The sequence below is a fragment of the Herpailurus yagouaroundi genome, unplaced genomic scaffold (assembly GCF_014898765.1).
Source record: "Herpailurus yagouaroundi ecotype Mexico unplaced genomic scaffold, PumYag 214, whole genome shotgun sequence".
NCBI classification, from domain to species: Eukaryota; Metazoa; Chordata; class Mammalia; order Carnivora; family Felidae; genus Herpailurus; species Herpailurus yagouaroundi.
The window spans coordinates 4,740,131-4,755,533 of NW_024412445.1; the positions used below are offsets into that span (position 1 = coordinate 4,740,131).

The 15,403-nt window shown below is 51.4% G+C and overlaps 1 protein-coding gene across 4 annotated transcripts in view; it reads right to left on the minus strand.

Moving 5' to 3' along the window:
- Positions 1 to 3,737: 3,737 nt before the first annotated feature.
- Positions 3,738 to 15,403, minus strand: part of DDC (dopa decarboxylase) — an 85,645-nt gene continuing 73,979 nt past the window's right edge. For all 4 annotated transcript variants that reach the window (XM_040455068.1, XM_040455069.1, XM_040455070.1 and 1 more), the window contains 4 exons: positions 12,954 to 13,052; positions 9,486 to 9,587; positions 6,169 to 6,383; positions 3,738 to 4,145 (listed from right to left, as the gene is read on the minus strand). In XM_040455068.1, the coding sequence (XP_040311002.1) occupies positions 6,183 to 6,383; positions 9,486 to 9,587; positions 12,954 to 13,052 (402 nt within the window). In that variant the 3' untranslated portion in view covers positions 3,738 to 4,145; positions 6,169 to 6,182. The remainder of the gene's footprint in view (positions 4,146 to 6,168; positions 6,384 to 9,485; positions 9,588 to 12,953; positions 13,053 to 15,403) is intronic.

The window sequence follows — 15,403 nt, forward strand, 5'->3', positions numbered from 1 at the left end:
CAGTGTATCCGGGAGGTGGCAGGGAGGTGGATGGTCTGAGGGGACAAGGAAGCAGATAGGACAAGAGTCCGGTTGAACCCCCAAATCTTAACTCAGTTCCTTCATGGGGAGATTCCCAAGTGTGGCTGGATTCTGATGGACTTCCAGCCTTGTGGTTCCCCAGCTCAGTGACAAGAAAGTATTCCTGCCCTCCATTGGAGACAAGAGACTTGTGTGGACACAGAATGCCATGCATGGTTCCAGAAAGGGCTTTCGTGGGCCACATTGGATGGATCACAGGGGTGGTGGATGGGCCCCTGTGGCATCGCCATGGTAAACGGAGCTGGCGAGAGGGCAGGTGGGGGCCCTCCCCTGAACTGGCGCGGGCGGAGCTGAGAGGAGCCATCCGCTGTGGCCGTTTTCCTCCAGAACCTCACAGCCAACCTGAGTTAGCACTTGTAGGTGCCTCTTGTCTGACACTGTAAGTTGTGTGCTGAATCGTATCCCCAAAAGATGTATTGAAGTCGTCACCTCCGCTGTCAGGGAATGGGACGGTTTGGGGATCTAGGGTCTTTGCAGATGCAGTCGAGTTAAGATGAGGTCATATTGGACTAGAGCGGGCCTTCATCCAATGTGAATGATGACTTATAAAGAAGAGACATACAGAGGGGAAATGGAGATTGGAGTAATCCACTCATAAACCAAGGAGCACGGGGGGCCACCAGAAGCTGGAGAGGTGTGGAGGGACCCTCCCCTAGAGACTGTGGAGGCAGCATAGCCCTTCATTTTTGGATTCTGGCCTCCAGAACTCTGAGAGAATAAATTTCTGTTGTCTTAAGATTCCCAGTGAATGGTCCAACAGCCCGAGGAAATGAGTAGACTGTATTCTTACGATCTTAGGGGTAGGGTGATGGGGTAATTAGGAGCATGGCCCCATGGAGTCAGCTCTCCAGGGTTCAAATCCCAGCTACCCTACACACCAGCTACCTAAGGGAGTGACTGAGGGGGATAAACCCAGTTGATAACTGAAGAGCATTTAGACCAGAGTGGCCCCAGTAAGCACCACTCACGTGCTGGGCACTATTCCGGTCACAAAACGCAGGTTGCCCTGGGTAGAGCTTATCACTGAAGAACGCCCCCTCCTGGGTGCAGGAGCACAATTTTTTGTGCTCCTTGACCTTGCCCTTTAATAAACCAGCCCAACTTCCCTTGTTTTCATAGGCTCTTGAACCTCAGATGTAGAAGAGGGCTCAGAGGTCTTCAGGTTTTCTGTCTCATACTGGAGTTTCCTTTGCCATCTCTCAGCTCTTCGTTTTCCTATCTTCACTTGAACCCCCCGCTGGGGTGGAGAACTCACTGCCCTGTGAGATGGCACGTTCTGGTCGCCGACAGGCTGACTTTTGGGTTCTCCACCTTGAACCCAAACCTGCCTCTGTGGGTCAATCTGGAGGCGCAAAGACTCTTCGTGCTGAAGTGAGAGTGCATTTGAATACGGGCACCAGGTCCTTCCTCTCTGAGTCTTTCCCCCTGCATGAGGCTTTCACTCATAACCCTCCTCACGTGACTCAGCATCTCTCTGATGGCGGTGGGGGTGGGGAGGAGGGCATCACCATAAACGGCAAGGTCTGGGGTCTGCATTCTGGACACTCTTGGACTCACGTGGTCTCCTGTAAGTGAGCCTACTCTGTTTCTTCCTCTTCTCTCTTCCCTCGACCATCCATTTCACATTTCTGCTTTGCAGAACCACACACAGGTTTCTCTAAAATAGTAGTTCCAGATTTCTCCAGTTGACGCGAGCAACTTATTCTCCCAGGGCTTTCTTCTGGCAAGCTCCAGCCCCCTTTTCCCTTCCCTTGCCCCGTGCAGCTCTTCTGGTTTGTTGTTCCCAAGCTGTGTCCTTTATTACAAAGCGGTAAACACAAGTGAGATGACATCTTGAGTCTGTGAACTGTTGTGGCAGAGTATCGAACCAAAGGAGGAGGTCACGGGAACCCCTGCTTTATGGCCGGTCAGAAGTACGGGAGGCCCGGGACTGTGACTGGCCTCTAAGGTGGAGGGTGGTCTTGTGGTTCTGAGCCCTGAATTGTGGGATCTGACACTTAACTCCAGTTAGATCGTGTCACAGAGTTGGAGAGGCGGTGTTGGAAGAGATATCGCTATTTGGAACCGGGGCAGGGGGTGGGGTGGGGGGTGGGGGGTACGGTCTTCTCATTTGGTGTCAGAAGTATTGTGACTGAAAACAGTTTGGGTACCAGGATTCGGTTGTGTCCAGGTCTGCCTGGGTTTTTCCAACACTCAGCAGGAGGTACCATTATCAGATGCCAGAAGGCAATGGGGTTTGCATCGAGTTCCAGTACCAGCAGTGGTCTATGAACTATGTCGTGATGCCAAACTGAACATACATTTATGTAAAGATGCTATACATTGACCAAAGATTCGGCAGAATGTTCCAGACCTTTTTAAACTATGGGACTATTTGGGGGTTGTCAGGTTGGGGTCCCCAGACTCTACCTGCAAGGGGAAAACGAGTTTTTCCCAGAAGAGAAGATGAATGTCCTCACTGCCAGTTATCCTGAGAAACGGTTCATCCTGGAGAGCAGACAGCATATTGGGCAACACACTTAAGTGGGCAAAGGTGTGGGTTCTAGAGCCAGACTTCCTGAGTTCCAGTCCTGGCTCGGCCACCAACTAACAGCAGGACCTTGGGACAAGCCACTAACCGTCTTGAGAAAACCCAGTATTCCCATCTGTCACGTGGGAATAATAACTGAGAGTTTTAAAATAAGTATTAAACAGGTTAATATTTTTAAAATATTTATAACAGCGCCTGGCACGGATCACGGGCTGTGACTGTTCACGGATGGGTAGAGAAGGAATGACCTGACCACGTGGGATGGAGAACTCCATGGCATCTGGTATATTTCCAGATTTCTGAAAGACAGGTAATTGCATTTGGGGATCCGAGGTCTATGAAATTCAAATAGACTTATTAATAGCCTGAGGGCTCTTTTCAAGAGTGCTTTGGTTTCAATAGTTCTATTGGCTCTCAAAGAACAAGCACTTTGGCTCTTAAAGGACAAGCCCTCATCTTGGGATTAGCATGCAGGTGTTTCCACCAGCAAAAATGGTTTCAGACAAAGATAGGCTATTTGAGGAAATATGGCATGTTGTTGGTATTTAGGTTCATAAGAGCATTCTGGTTATTTATGTTTTTGTTTTATATTTATTTATCTTTGAGAGACACAGAGCATGAGCAGGGGAGGGGCAGAGAGAGGGAGACACAGAATCCAAAGCAGGCTCTAGGCTCTGAGCCGTCAGCACGGAGCCCAATGTGGGGCTTGAACCCACAAACTGGGAGATCATGACCTGAGCCGAAGTTGGACACTTAACTGAGCCACCCAGGCACCCGAGCACTGTGTTTATCGGTCACGATCCCACAGGGCAGAGGGACTGATCAGACGAGGAATCTGAAACCCTGGAGGTTAGTCTTTCCCATCATGCCAGTAGTACTTGGTCTATGGAATTTATTTCTTCAAGAATTGGAGTCCTCTCCGAGTAAAACTTGTGTGTTGTTAATGCATCTAGTGCCTGACATCTACTAGGCACTCCATGAACATTCGTTGAATGAATGGCAATGAGCGCCATTTAAAAATATCTGGGGATACCACATCTTTGGCTGTTTTGAAAGGTTAAGTCCATATCACAACAAGCAATTGGGTACAACGTGCAACCAAAAAGAATGCTTACCAGACACAATGGCCACCGCACTCGAAATTGTTTATTAAGCATTGAGCCACAGGATGGAACAATTTAAAGGCCACAATTTAAAGGTATAATCTCAAGTCCCACGATCCTAGAATGCCCTGGAAAATAGTTCAGTAAGCTTCTCCTACCACTGACATTTTCAAGAGCATGAAAACCTATGATTTTTGAATCAACAAAAGTCACAGCCAAATAATGAACAAAAGCTACACCCACTGGATTAACTTTTCACATAGCAAATAATATTTCTTCCCTGATTAGATGGTGAGCAGACAGAAACACAAGGCTCTGGAGAACTTCAGAGAAGGAAACATGAGGCCACACGTGGGTGTGGGTCCACGGAGCTAGCATGCTTCTATTCTCTTCCATGGTGTTCACATATATTTCTTTTCAACTTTTGATCGCTACAGGGGAAAAAAATAACATGAACATAAGGCTACATTCAACAAAAAAAAAATGGAAGAATCCGTATCTCATATGTTTCTCTAGAACACACAGAAGGAAGATGCCATTTCTCCAGGGAGCTGGAGGGAACCATGTAATATAGATGAATAGGACTTGTCAGAAATGAGACTGAATGACTGATCTGGCTTCTCTCCAGCACATTTGATCAATGCCAGCCAGAATCTGTGCCCAGTTTCCTACCACCCTCTGTGAAATAGGAATAGTTCCTTCTTTCCCTAGAATTGTGGCCATGTGGATTTGATGTGATCATCTCAAGGGAGCCCAAGTGAAGCTCATGCATTCAGACTTTCATGGCTCTAATTAACCTGGCCCCCAAAATTCCATGTGTTATGAGTCACTGTTGTGTCCTATATATATATTTTTTTTAACGTTTATTTATTTTTGAAAGAGAGAAAGAGCACCAGCAGGGGGAGGGGCAGAGAGACAGGGAGACACAGAATCCGAAGCAGGCTCCAGGCTCTGAGCTGTCAGCACAGAGCCCGACGTGGGGCTCGAACTCACCAACTGTGATATGACAACCTGAGCCAAAGTCAGACACTTAACCGACTGAGCCACTCGGGTGCCCCTATTGTGTCCTATACTAAAAAAAAAAATTAATCTCATTTGTACCTTTTGGATTGATAACACATATGACTTCACAGTAATTGTGACTTCTGTCAGAAATGCGACTTTGCTTCTGCTAATTTTTTAGGGCGACAGCCTCTCTCTGTGTTGTTGTGGGCACATGGGAACAGAATCCTGCTATGCTGCATCCTGATGAGATTTGTGCAAACACAGGGCTGTGGAAAGGTTAATCAGGAGTGTTTGCCTGATATGGTTTCCTTTTGTGTAACAGCAGTTATACCCCCTCCGCCCCCCCCACCACTGTCATGCACATGTTTTGTTTTGTTTTGTTTTGTTTTAGAGTTTATTTATTTTTGAGGTGGGGCGACAGAGAGGGAAAGAGAGAGACTCCCAAGCAGGCTCTGCACTGTCAGTGCCCAGCCCGACTCAGGGCTCGAACTCACAAATGGTGAGATCATGACCTGAGCCGAAATCAACAATCGGATGCTTAACTGACTGAGCCACCCAGGCACCCGGATACACATCCTTATCTAAGCAGATTGGAAATATGTGAAACTCTGGTCTCTCCCCAGCACCTTCCAGAAATGCTCAAGCTCTGGACAGGATGGCCTCTTTAAGAAAGATCCTTGTTGTACCAGGAAAAGGATCTCGTCTTTCTGGACAGGATTTGACCAAGAAAGGTGCCTCTCTGACCTACCTCATGGGCAGGAACGACAGATCCACCTCTCACGCATAAATGAAATACAATTTTTAACGTGCAATTTCTTGAGCATTCGTTCAGGTATTCCCAGTTAAGATTAAGAGCCAACAAGGTAAGGGGTGCCCGGGTGGCTCTGCTGGTTAAGCGTCCGACTTTGGCTCAGGTCATGCTCTCACGGTTCGTGTGTTCGAGCCCCGCATCGGGCTCTGTGCTGACAGCTCCGAGCCTGGAGTTGCTTCGGATTCTGTGTCTCCCTCTCTCTCTGTCCCTCTCCCGCTCATGCTCTCTCTCAAAAATAAAAAACAAACATTAAAAAAAAAAAAAAGCGAACAAGGTAAAACTGTGTCATATCCCCCGTGGGTTGTGATATATGGGTAATGGGGCAACAAGGACAAAGAGAGAGAGCGAAACATAAATCCTCGATCGTGTCAAATTCCCTTTGTAATGTTCTCTTTCATCTTTATCTGCAGTCTGCCAGTTTAATATAGAAGCTTGTTATGCTAGTAAGCTGTGTCATGAACTCCGAGGGCAAACGACAGAGGTGCGGGACTGATCGTCACATGTAAAAGAATGCAAAGTCGGAAGAATGGGTCAAGGTCCCTAAGGAATCCTCGCAGCGCAAGGGTCCTGCCCCTTCTCGCCTTGGAGGAAATCCGGGCCCAGGAGCGCTGCGTGGCGGGGCCAGGAGGGCAGCTTACCTGGGGCCGGGCTTCTATTCCTTCTCTGCACCCAGCAGGTCGCTGGCCAGCTGGCTGATGTGCTCCCAGGCCAGCCGCACGTGTGCAGATTCCACGGTGCGGGAGCAGATGGCAAAACGAAGCACGAACTTGTCCCTCAGGTGACATGGAACCAAGTGGATTTTTTTGGTGCCGTTTATTCTTTCCAGAAGAGCTTCATTCAGCTTGTTGGACCCCCGCAGAGGCGGAGGGGGGGGGGGCGTGCTCAGGTCCCCGAGGACTCGGACTTCAGCTGAGCACCGCGCAAGGCCAGCATTAGGCGACACTGCTCTGTGCCACTTTACAGGAGTAGGGAGAGGGAGGAGAAAAGGAGGAAGAGGGGGAGGGCCATTAAGGGGAGGGGGAGGGGAGGAGGAAGAGGGGGAGTGAGGAGGAGAAGGAGGGTGGTGGGGAGGGAGAAGGGAGGACGGAGAGGAGGAAAGAGAATAAGGAGAAGAAAAACGGGCTGAGGACACCGAATGAGCAGGAATGGTTGAGATGAACTGGGGTGAAGGACGGAAAACCAAGGACGCAGTAGCTACAGTTTATGTGCTGGGCGTTAAAGAAAGTCATACTATGTGCACTGAAGCCGTCGATGATGAAGAGAACACGAAATCCAGACCGGAGAAGAACGGGACAGAGAGAAGAAAGGAAGGACCAGGTGGTAGGCATGGAGATAGAGAAATGAACCACGAGCCCGAACAAGATGCTTCCCGGAGAAGAACCAGGATCCCTGGAATGGAGACAGCAAGCAAGTGTGCTCAAGAAGAAACCTCTACAGGCTGCAAAGCGCCCTGGGCTTCCGGAACAGGGAGGGGGTGTTCCCTGTGCTGCGCGTGCGCAGGGGGCGGGGCCACCGCAGGTGCGCCTGTCGGGGACCTGGGTCAGGCTGAGATGCCCCCAGCTGGCAATCCCACTTGTGGGAATGCGCGTGTGGGAATTCGCGTGTTGGACCAGCCGTAGAGCCCGAAAGCAGATGGGTGGCACTGAAGGATGGCGTTGGGGACACCGCTCTGGGGAGGACGAGGATCTGAGATCCTGGCAGTGGCTGTGACCCTGGCTTCTGCTGAAATCCTCATCGTGTGTTCATCTGACCCTCCCACCGCTCCAGTTTGAGCTGCTCGGGTCCGCTTATGGGTGGAACTTTTTCTATGAATCCAGCACAGCCCTAGGAATGTATTTTCTCTTCCTTATGATTTTGTTAATAGCATTGTCCGGGCTGCCTGGGTGGCTCAGGCCATTAAGCGTCCTACCCTTTTTTTTTTTTTTTAATTTTCTTAATGTTTTATTTATTTTTGAGAAAGAGGCAGAGTATGACCAGGGGAGGGGCAGAGAGAGAGAGGGAGACACAGAATCTGAAGCAGGTTCCAGGCTCTGAGCTGTCAGCACAGAGCCGGATGCGGGGCTCGAACTCATGAACCGTGAGATCATGACCTGAGCCCAAGTCGGACACTTAACCGACCGAGCCACCCAGCCTCCCCAAGCATCCTACTCTTGATTTCAGCTCAAGTCACATCTCAAGGTTGGTGGGATCGAGCCCCACGTCAGTCTCTATGCTGACAGCTCGGAGCCTGCTTAGAATTCTCTCTCTCTCCCTCCCACTCTGCATCTGCCCAACTCACCCTCTCTCTAAAAAAAAGTTTCTTAAAGATAAAAGTAACATTTTCTGTCCTCTAGCTTACTTTCTTGTAAGCACACTGTGTGTAATACACAGAACGTACAGAATGTGTGATAATCGACTGTGTTATCAGTAAGGCTTCTGGGCAACAGTAGGCTGTTAGCAGTTAACTTTGGGGGAACTTAGAAGTGGATTTTCCACTTTGTGGGCGGCTGGGCCCCTAACTCCCTCACTGTGCTTTAAACGGACAAAGTGTGTGGTGTGTGGGGTGCATCTCAATAAAACCATGAAAGTGAAAAAGCGAAAGTCCTGCCAGAACACTGGCAGTCAAAACAGAACAAAACGTCTGTCCGTGGTGAACACGGCAAAACACACTGTCAACACCGGTGCCTCCGGGACCGCGACCCAAGGCCACTCTGGGGGACCCTGCGGCTGGGACACCCGTGCTCTGAGATTTCCCCCGTGCCCACCCAGCGTGTGTGTGCCCCGCTGCCCTCTGCACGCTTTCTCTAGGGTCTCTCCACTTTGTTTTTTTTCTTAGTGGAAAAAAAAGTTATTTATTTCTGGGAGAGCGCCAGTGGGGGAAGGGCAGAGAGCGAGGGACAGAGGATCTGAAGCAGGCTCTGTGCTGACAGCAGCGAGCCCCGACGCGGGGCTTGAACTCATGAACCACGAGATCGTGACCTGAGCCGAAGTCGGACGCTCAACCGACTGAACCTCCCAGGTGCCCTGTAGGGTCTCCCCACTTTGCACTCTGCACCGAGTGCATGGCCCCGTCGCCAAGCCCTGCACCAGAACCCCAGCACCCCACTAACTGTGTAGAGTCCAGGCTTTCTCTCTGTCTGGTTCCCATTGCCACCCAGAACCTCTGAGAAGCAGTGACAGGAGGATATGGTGAGCGGAGGGCCACCTGGTGATTATAGCACGTGGACGGTGCAGCCGGGCCCACCCCTGCTTCTCCCGATGGCCTCCATGGTTGTGAACAAGGAGGCCTGTGGGAAAATTAGGTTCTGGAATGCATGGCCAGCTTGAGAGCTGTCAGTGTGAGGCCCCCATCGAGCCTCGGTCACGAGCTAGACTAATAAGGCGCCTGCCCGTCCTGCACCTTTCCGGGCCTTTTGAGAAATGTTGTCACGATTCCCAGCCTCGATGGCTGGTACCCGCCGCGCTCCGGGGAAGCTCCCCCTCCCACGGTGAACGCACTCGTCGTCAGGCGGCAGAGCGCCCAGAACTTATACCCCTGTGTGCATCCAGCAGCCCGCAGGGGCTGGTTAAGGGGCAGAGTCTGCAGGTCTGGGCTGCGGCCGGAGCCGGTCGGGGGATGACACTTGCATCAGTGAGCGTGTACACGGGCCAGCGCCCAGAGCATTCCTGGTGGCGGAGATACATGCGTGGAGAAAGGGGAGGGCACTCCAGGGCCAAGGGTCTACACAAGCGAGAAGCCTCAGTCTGCTCGAGGAACGGCAGAAGACGGCTCCCGGAGAAGAGTGCTCGGGGCCCAGCGGGCAGTCAGGCTGGGGCAGGGCCTGGAGGGGCAAACAGCAAAGACTGGAAAATGCGTGCTGAGTTCCGTGGTTTCTGGGGAGCTCAACTGCCGGTCTTGTGCTCGGAGGCAATGAACGATACTCTCTCGCCGGTCACCGTCACGGACCATGAAGGAGACTAAAGGAGACAAACGTACCTTGAGCCGAAAACAGACCAGCCCCAGAGTGACCTCCGCACAGATTTCAAAGCGAGGGTCCTGGTGCAGCAGATGTTCAAACTCGTGGGCCAGCTGGACGTGCTGGAAAGGGAAGGGCATCTGTCTGAGTTTCCCGACACCACTCAGCTCAGGACTTAACCACCTAGAAAACCTCATTAGACGGCCCATGCATAATTCATTCACATGCTCTCAACCGTTTTCTTCGAGCACGTACGTTCCTCCACACCAGCCGGTTAGGAAAAAAAATCCCGTTTACCAGGAGGGAAGGACGAGTGTCTTCAGAAAGACACCACTGCCATTGTCTTTTGTTCAGGGGACTGTTTTAATCTCACCAAAACAATCAGTTATAATCTCAAATCTTATTTAAACATCCTGGTAAAGGCAGGGTAGCTAGCCACTACTGAGAAGCCCTGTGCTGAGCGCCGAGGTCCCCGCCATCCTACTATCCCCATGCAGCCCATGGGGTAGGCGCTGCCACGGTTATGCCCACTTTACAGATAAGGAAACCGAGGGTGTGACAGTGACATACATAGCTGCCCGTCACCGAAGCTTCGGTTCTGCGGTGCTGTTATCCAACAGCGCTTGCCACCAAGAGAAGAGAATGACAGTCCCCGTCACGTCCGATAAATGCCTCCCTCTCGCTGCATTCACCACCTTATTTGACTTGTAGGGGTTCGTGGAGCGCAAAAGGGGATTCGTATAGTATGTGAACGGAGAACAAGCTCGCCACGGTCTGCGTGCGTGTTGCTCATTCCACACCCAGGCGCCCGGCTCGGTGCTCAGTGCTAGGTGCTCGGTGCTCTCAAGCAGGTGCTGGGGGCCGGGGTTGGGGGCGGGGGGTGGGGGGGAACTCTGAGCAGAAGCCCCGCTGGGGAGTGTTGTTGGGAAGGACGTCTCATTGGACTGTGCAGCTCCACGTCCGGTAATAAATATGGTGCCACTAGAGGGCACCAAAGACTTCGTGCTGGCAGGTGCTGTTTCCCTCTATGGTCCACCTGCCTGGGGACAGGCTTTGACCACCCCGGTCCCTTCCTGTCAGGCTGGATGGGAGCCCTCTCAGGGTGAGGCATGGAGTGTTTTTTGTTGTTTGTTGTTGTTGTTGTTGTGTTTTTGTCTTCTTTCTTTCTTCCTTTCTTTCTATTCTCAAGTTAGTTAACATACAGCCTAGTCTTGGCTTCAGGAATAGAACCCAGTAATTCATCACTTACACATAACACCCAATGCTCATGCCTACAGGGGCTCTTCTTAATGTCCATCATCCATTTTCCCCGCCCCGATCAACCCTTAGTTTGGGATTCATTTCTGGGCTGCAAGCCTGGTTCAATATTCACTAATCAATCAGTGTGTCCATCACATGAATAGAAGAAAGGATAAGAACCATAGGATCCTGTGAATAGATGCAGAAAAGGCTTTTGACAAAATACAGCCTCCTTTCCTACTGAAAACCCTCAAGAAAGTCGAGATAGAAGCAACATACCCTGACATCATAAAAATCATGTATGAAAGACCCATAACTAATATCTTCAATGGGGAAAAAACTGAGAGCTTTCCCCCTGAGATCAGGAGCACGACAGGGATGTCCACTCTCACCACTGTTGTTTAACATAGTGTTTGAAGTCCAAGCGTCAGCAGTCAGACAACAAAATGAAATGAAAGGCATCCACATTGGCAAAGAAGGAGTCAAACTTTCACTCTTCGCAGATGACATGATACTCTACGTGGAAAATCCTAAAGACTCCACCAAAAAGCTGCTAGAACTGATAGATGAAATCAGCAAAGTCACAGGATATGAAATCAACATAGAGAAATCGGTTGCATTGCTATACGCCAATAATGAAGCAACAGAAAGAGACATTGGAGAATCGATCCCAGGTACAATTGCATCAAAAACCATAAAATAATCTAGGAAATTCCCAGCCAAAGATGTAAGAGACCTGTACTCTGAAAACTATAGAAAGCTGATGAAGGACATTGAAGAAGACACAAAGAAATGGAAAAACATTCCATGCTCATGGATTGGAAGAAGAAATATTGTTAAAATGCCGATACTACCCAAAGCACTCTACGTATTCGATGCGATCCCAATCAAAATTGCACCAGCATTCTTCACAGAGCTAGAACTAACAATCCTAAGGTTTGTACGGAACCAGAAAAGTCCCCGAATGACCAAAGCAATGTTGGAAAAGAAAACCAAAGCAGGAGGCATCACAATCCCAGACTTTAGCTTGTATTACAAGGCTGTAATCACCAAGACAGTATGGTATTGGTACAAAACAGACACACAGATCAGTGGAACAGAACAGAGAACCCAGAAACAGACCCATAAATATAAGAGGCATGGAGTGTTTTTACAGGAAGCAGCTTAATCACACCCAGGGGCCCCAGAGCCTTAAGCTATGGTGACAAAGACCACTTGATTTTTGTCAAAGTTGAATCCTTATTATATTTGAGAGCATGTTCTCACATGGGGAGGGGGATCTTGCACCCATAAACTCACACGCAAACACTCCTTTCCTAGTTCCCTACCCCACAGATCCTCCTGGTGACTACCAGCTCCCACGGGCCCCCACGGGCCGCATAAGGTAGACAGATGCCACCGTGTGGTATTCCATAGGCCATGTGCCCCGCACGCAGGAAGAGCCTGGAGCCACTGTGTGCTGCCCACAGCTACACCACAGACTAAGCTGAGGCACCGGGACCCAAACTGTCACGGTCACTAGTCAGAGACCACAGGCATCCCTGCTTCCATGAAGCCCGAGGCCCTCTGTCCAGCAAGATGGCGCCATCTTGGCTGAGGAAGGACGCCAGCATGGGAGGGACCAGCTGGGAATCGGCAGCTCTCTGCAGCCAGCTAAGTGGGTGGGCCTTGGGGGAGTCCCAGCACATACTCTGGCCTCAGTTTCTTCAACTGCTTTAAAAAATAAAAAAATGGCAGGGTGATGGGGCTTGAAGTAGACCAGTTGTTCTCACGTTGTAGAGCTCATCATGGCGGCCTGGTTCACTTATAGCAACAGAGGTTGCCGGAACCCACCCGAGAGTACAAGGCCATGCATGTGCTGCTGGTCGGGGACACACTGAGAAACCCTAGGCTGGAAACTATCTGTTTCCAGAAGCTCCAAGGTTCTGCCGTGCGGGCAGTGTTCGGAGGGAAACGTACTGTGTTCTCATGACCGCCCTGCTGTCACTGCACCTGCTGCAGGTGAGGTGTGGCCACAGTCCCGGCCGTGTGGTGTGCTCACTTTGCAGTCCCCTGGACCTGACGGCCTGTGGTCTTCATGGAAGCGTCCAGAAGGTCCATAATCACGCACTGACCATCTTGGGAATGGCCAACCCTCAGTAACGCAAACGAACCTTTATCATGTATTTTCTTATTAAGCCATCTTCCTCCATGTCTAGTGTCCAAGGCCTGCCTAACGTTCCCCAGCTAAGTATTGAGAGCACAGTCACCTTGCGGATGTAAGCCTGCAGTCCCTTGACGCCGTACATCCTAAAAACAAACCACATCTTCAGAGAGCGAAACCTTCGGCCCAGCGGCAACTGCCAGTGCTGAAACAGAACAGAAAACGCTGCGTCAGGGAGGAAGGTACCGCGAGCTGGTTTTCCTCTGGCTCCTGGGGCACCTGCTTCTCTTGGAGACAGCTGATTCCCTGGAGGCCTCCCCTCCCCGTCCGGCCACCATGCGGGCTGAGCAAAGCCCACGGCTGGAGGCTCTCTTTGCAGAGCCCGGAGACAGACGAGGACGGACCAGGCTGCTTCCTGGAAAGGCACTGTGTTCTCGGAGCAGATGCGTGCAGGTTGCGCACGGATGGAGCTCACCAGCCAGCGGGGGCACGGGCGTCTGCAACTGCGGGCAGGAGGAGGCCGAAACCCACCCCTTCGGCTCAGCGTGTTCCCTGTGCTGTTCCGGCACCCTTTTCTAGAACAATAGGGGTTCTCTTCCTCCCCCGCCCCCCGCTGCCACAGAATGACCCGCAAGATGGTCACTAGAAAATACAACCCCGACATGCCGGTCCTCCAATAAGCTTTCTCTAGTTTTTCCTCAATCTGTCAGCCGGCTGGCACCCCACCAGCTGTGGGGGCCCCCCAATGGCTGCAAATGCACGAAAGCCAGCAAGAAAGGACCCAGAAGGGAGGGAGGGCAAGGGGGCCTTCTGGGACCATAAAACGGGCACTTCATTGTGATTTTTCAAGTGGTCAGGTTCTATCACCTACAGAGAAGACGCTGAGGGCACTTCAGGCTCCCTCTCTGTTCCCTGGACCTTCCCTGCAGGGCAGGGCTTGCGGAGGACTGCAGTGGGGCAGAGGGCACAGCCCGGACCCTCCCCCAGCGCATCCGTGATGGGCACAGTGGGGCTGTCCGGGCCCTGCTCCCTCTGTAGCGCAGCGGGCAGGCAGGTTTGAACCTTCGTGCCGAGCATGCCCAGGCCACGCCGCTTCTGAAGGGCAAATGCATCACCAGGGGGTCCCAGCAAGGGCTTCACGGAAGCCCCTCAAGTTGCAAAGAGAAACAGGGGCCCGCTACTGACGCTCAGAGGCATCGGACCCGGTGTCACCCTGTGTCCACCAGGCACTGTGCCCAGCGGGTTCACGCAGCATTTCACCCCATCACCCTCACGCCTGTGAAGCCGGGGCTTGTGTCTTCATCTTACGGGAGGACAGCAGGCGTGGAGAGGCTAGGGGGCCACGTGCGATGCCCCAGAGCCCGGATGGCCCCCGCGGACACAGATCCACCCTAAGGGACAGCACGTCTGCAGGTTGTTGGGGGAAAACCGAACTCACCCGCTAACTAGTGATGGGCAGTGCTTTCTTCCCATTGTTCACCACAGACACTGCATTCCAAAATCATTCCCCACCGCGTCAGCGAACGTCCTGAAGATCAAGACGGGACTGAGGTCTAACACTCGGAGGAATAGCCTCACTAATGAATCATGAACGGCTTAGTTAATCTTTACACCGGGAGGAATGGCTTGGGACCTAACTTAGTTTCTGAGGTCCTGGAGTAAAAATGCGCACAGTTTAATCGAGCGCTGATTCAAACGTGGCCCTAGAATGCTGTCACCACCTGTCCTGAGCCTGGGGCAGGACCGGGGTAGACGTCCCCCGGAAGAGAAATTCCCTTTGCACCCAGCCTGTAAGTTCAGAGGTGACAGGACATGTCATAAGGCTTTATGGAATATTGTTGACCACTGTACTTGAATAGTCAGGAGGAAAATCCACATACATGGGCCACCTAAAATGATTCTGTGTGTAGAAGTCAGTCACTACTCGAGGTTTCTTGGACACCAAAGGAGCTATTTCTGGGTACTTTTCCCTCCACAACTGAAAATTTTAAAACCTTATCTCCAGGATGTCCTGTGTGTCGTCCCACTCTTGATAAGCCACCGAAATGGACCAGAAGATGTATTCTCCTCACTCAGACAGCATGGGGGCTGTGAGGCTCAGTGAGTGGGCTTTTGACCCAGGCTCTTGGCTCTCTTTAAATTAGGTTCAGCAAATTCTTTGACCTCGAACCTCTTGTTTCTACATCTATGAAATGGGCATAATGATGCCCACTTTGCCTAAGACCAGGTAAATAAATGGTAGGTAAATGCTGCTACGGTTCCCTCTTTGGTCATTCACAAGCAGACATGATGTAAAACCCCCTTTGCCAAGGTGTTCCCACTCCCTCCTCCTGGTGCTGAGTCTGCTCTTGTGCCCCCATCCCTTCAGGGCTGACCGTCCTGCCAGGGGCTGCTCATGCCTTTCACCCTACACTTCCCGGACTGGCCTGGTCAGGGGCCTAGAATCCCCAGAGTGGGGGGGCCTCCTCTGCAGCCTGGAGGCTGTGACCACCTCAGGTTGAAGCTTCCATCACCTTTGAACAAAATGATGATGATGTCTGTGATATATATTTTTTT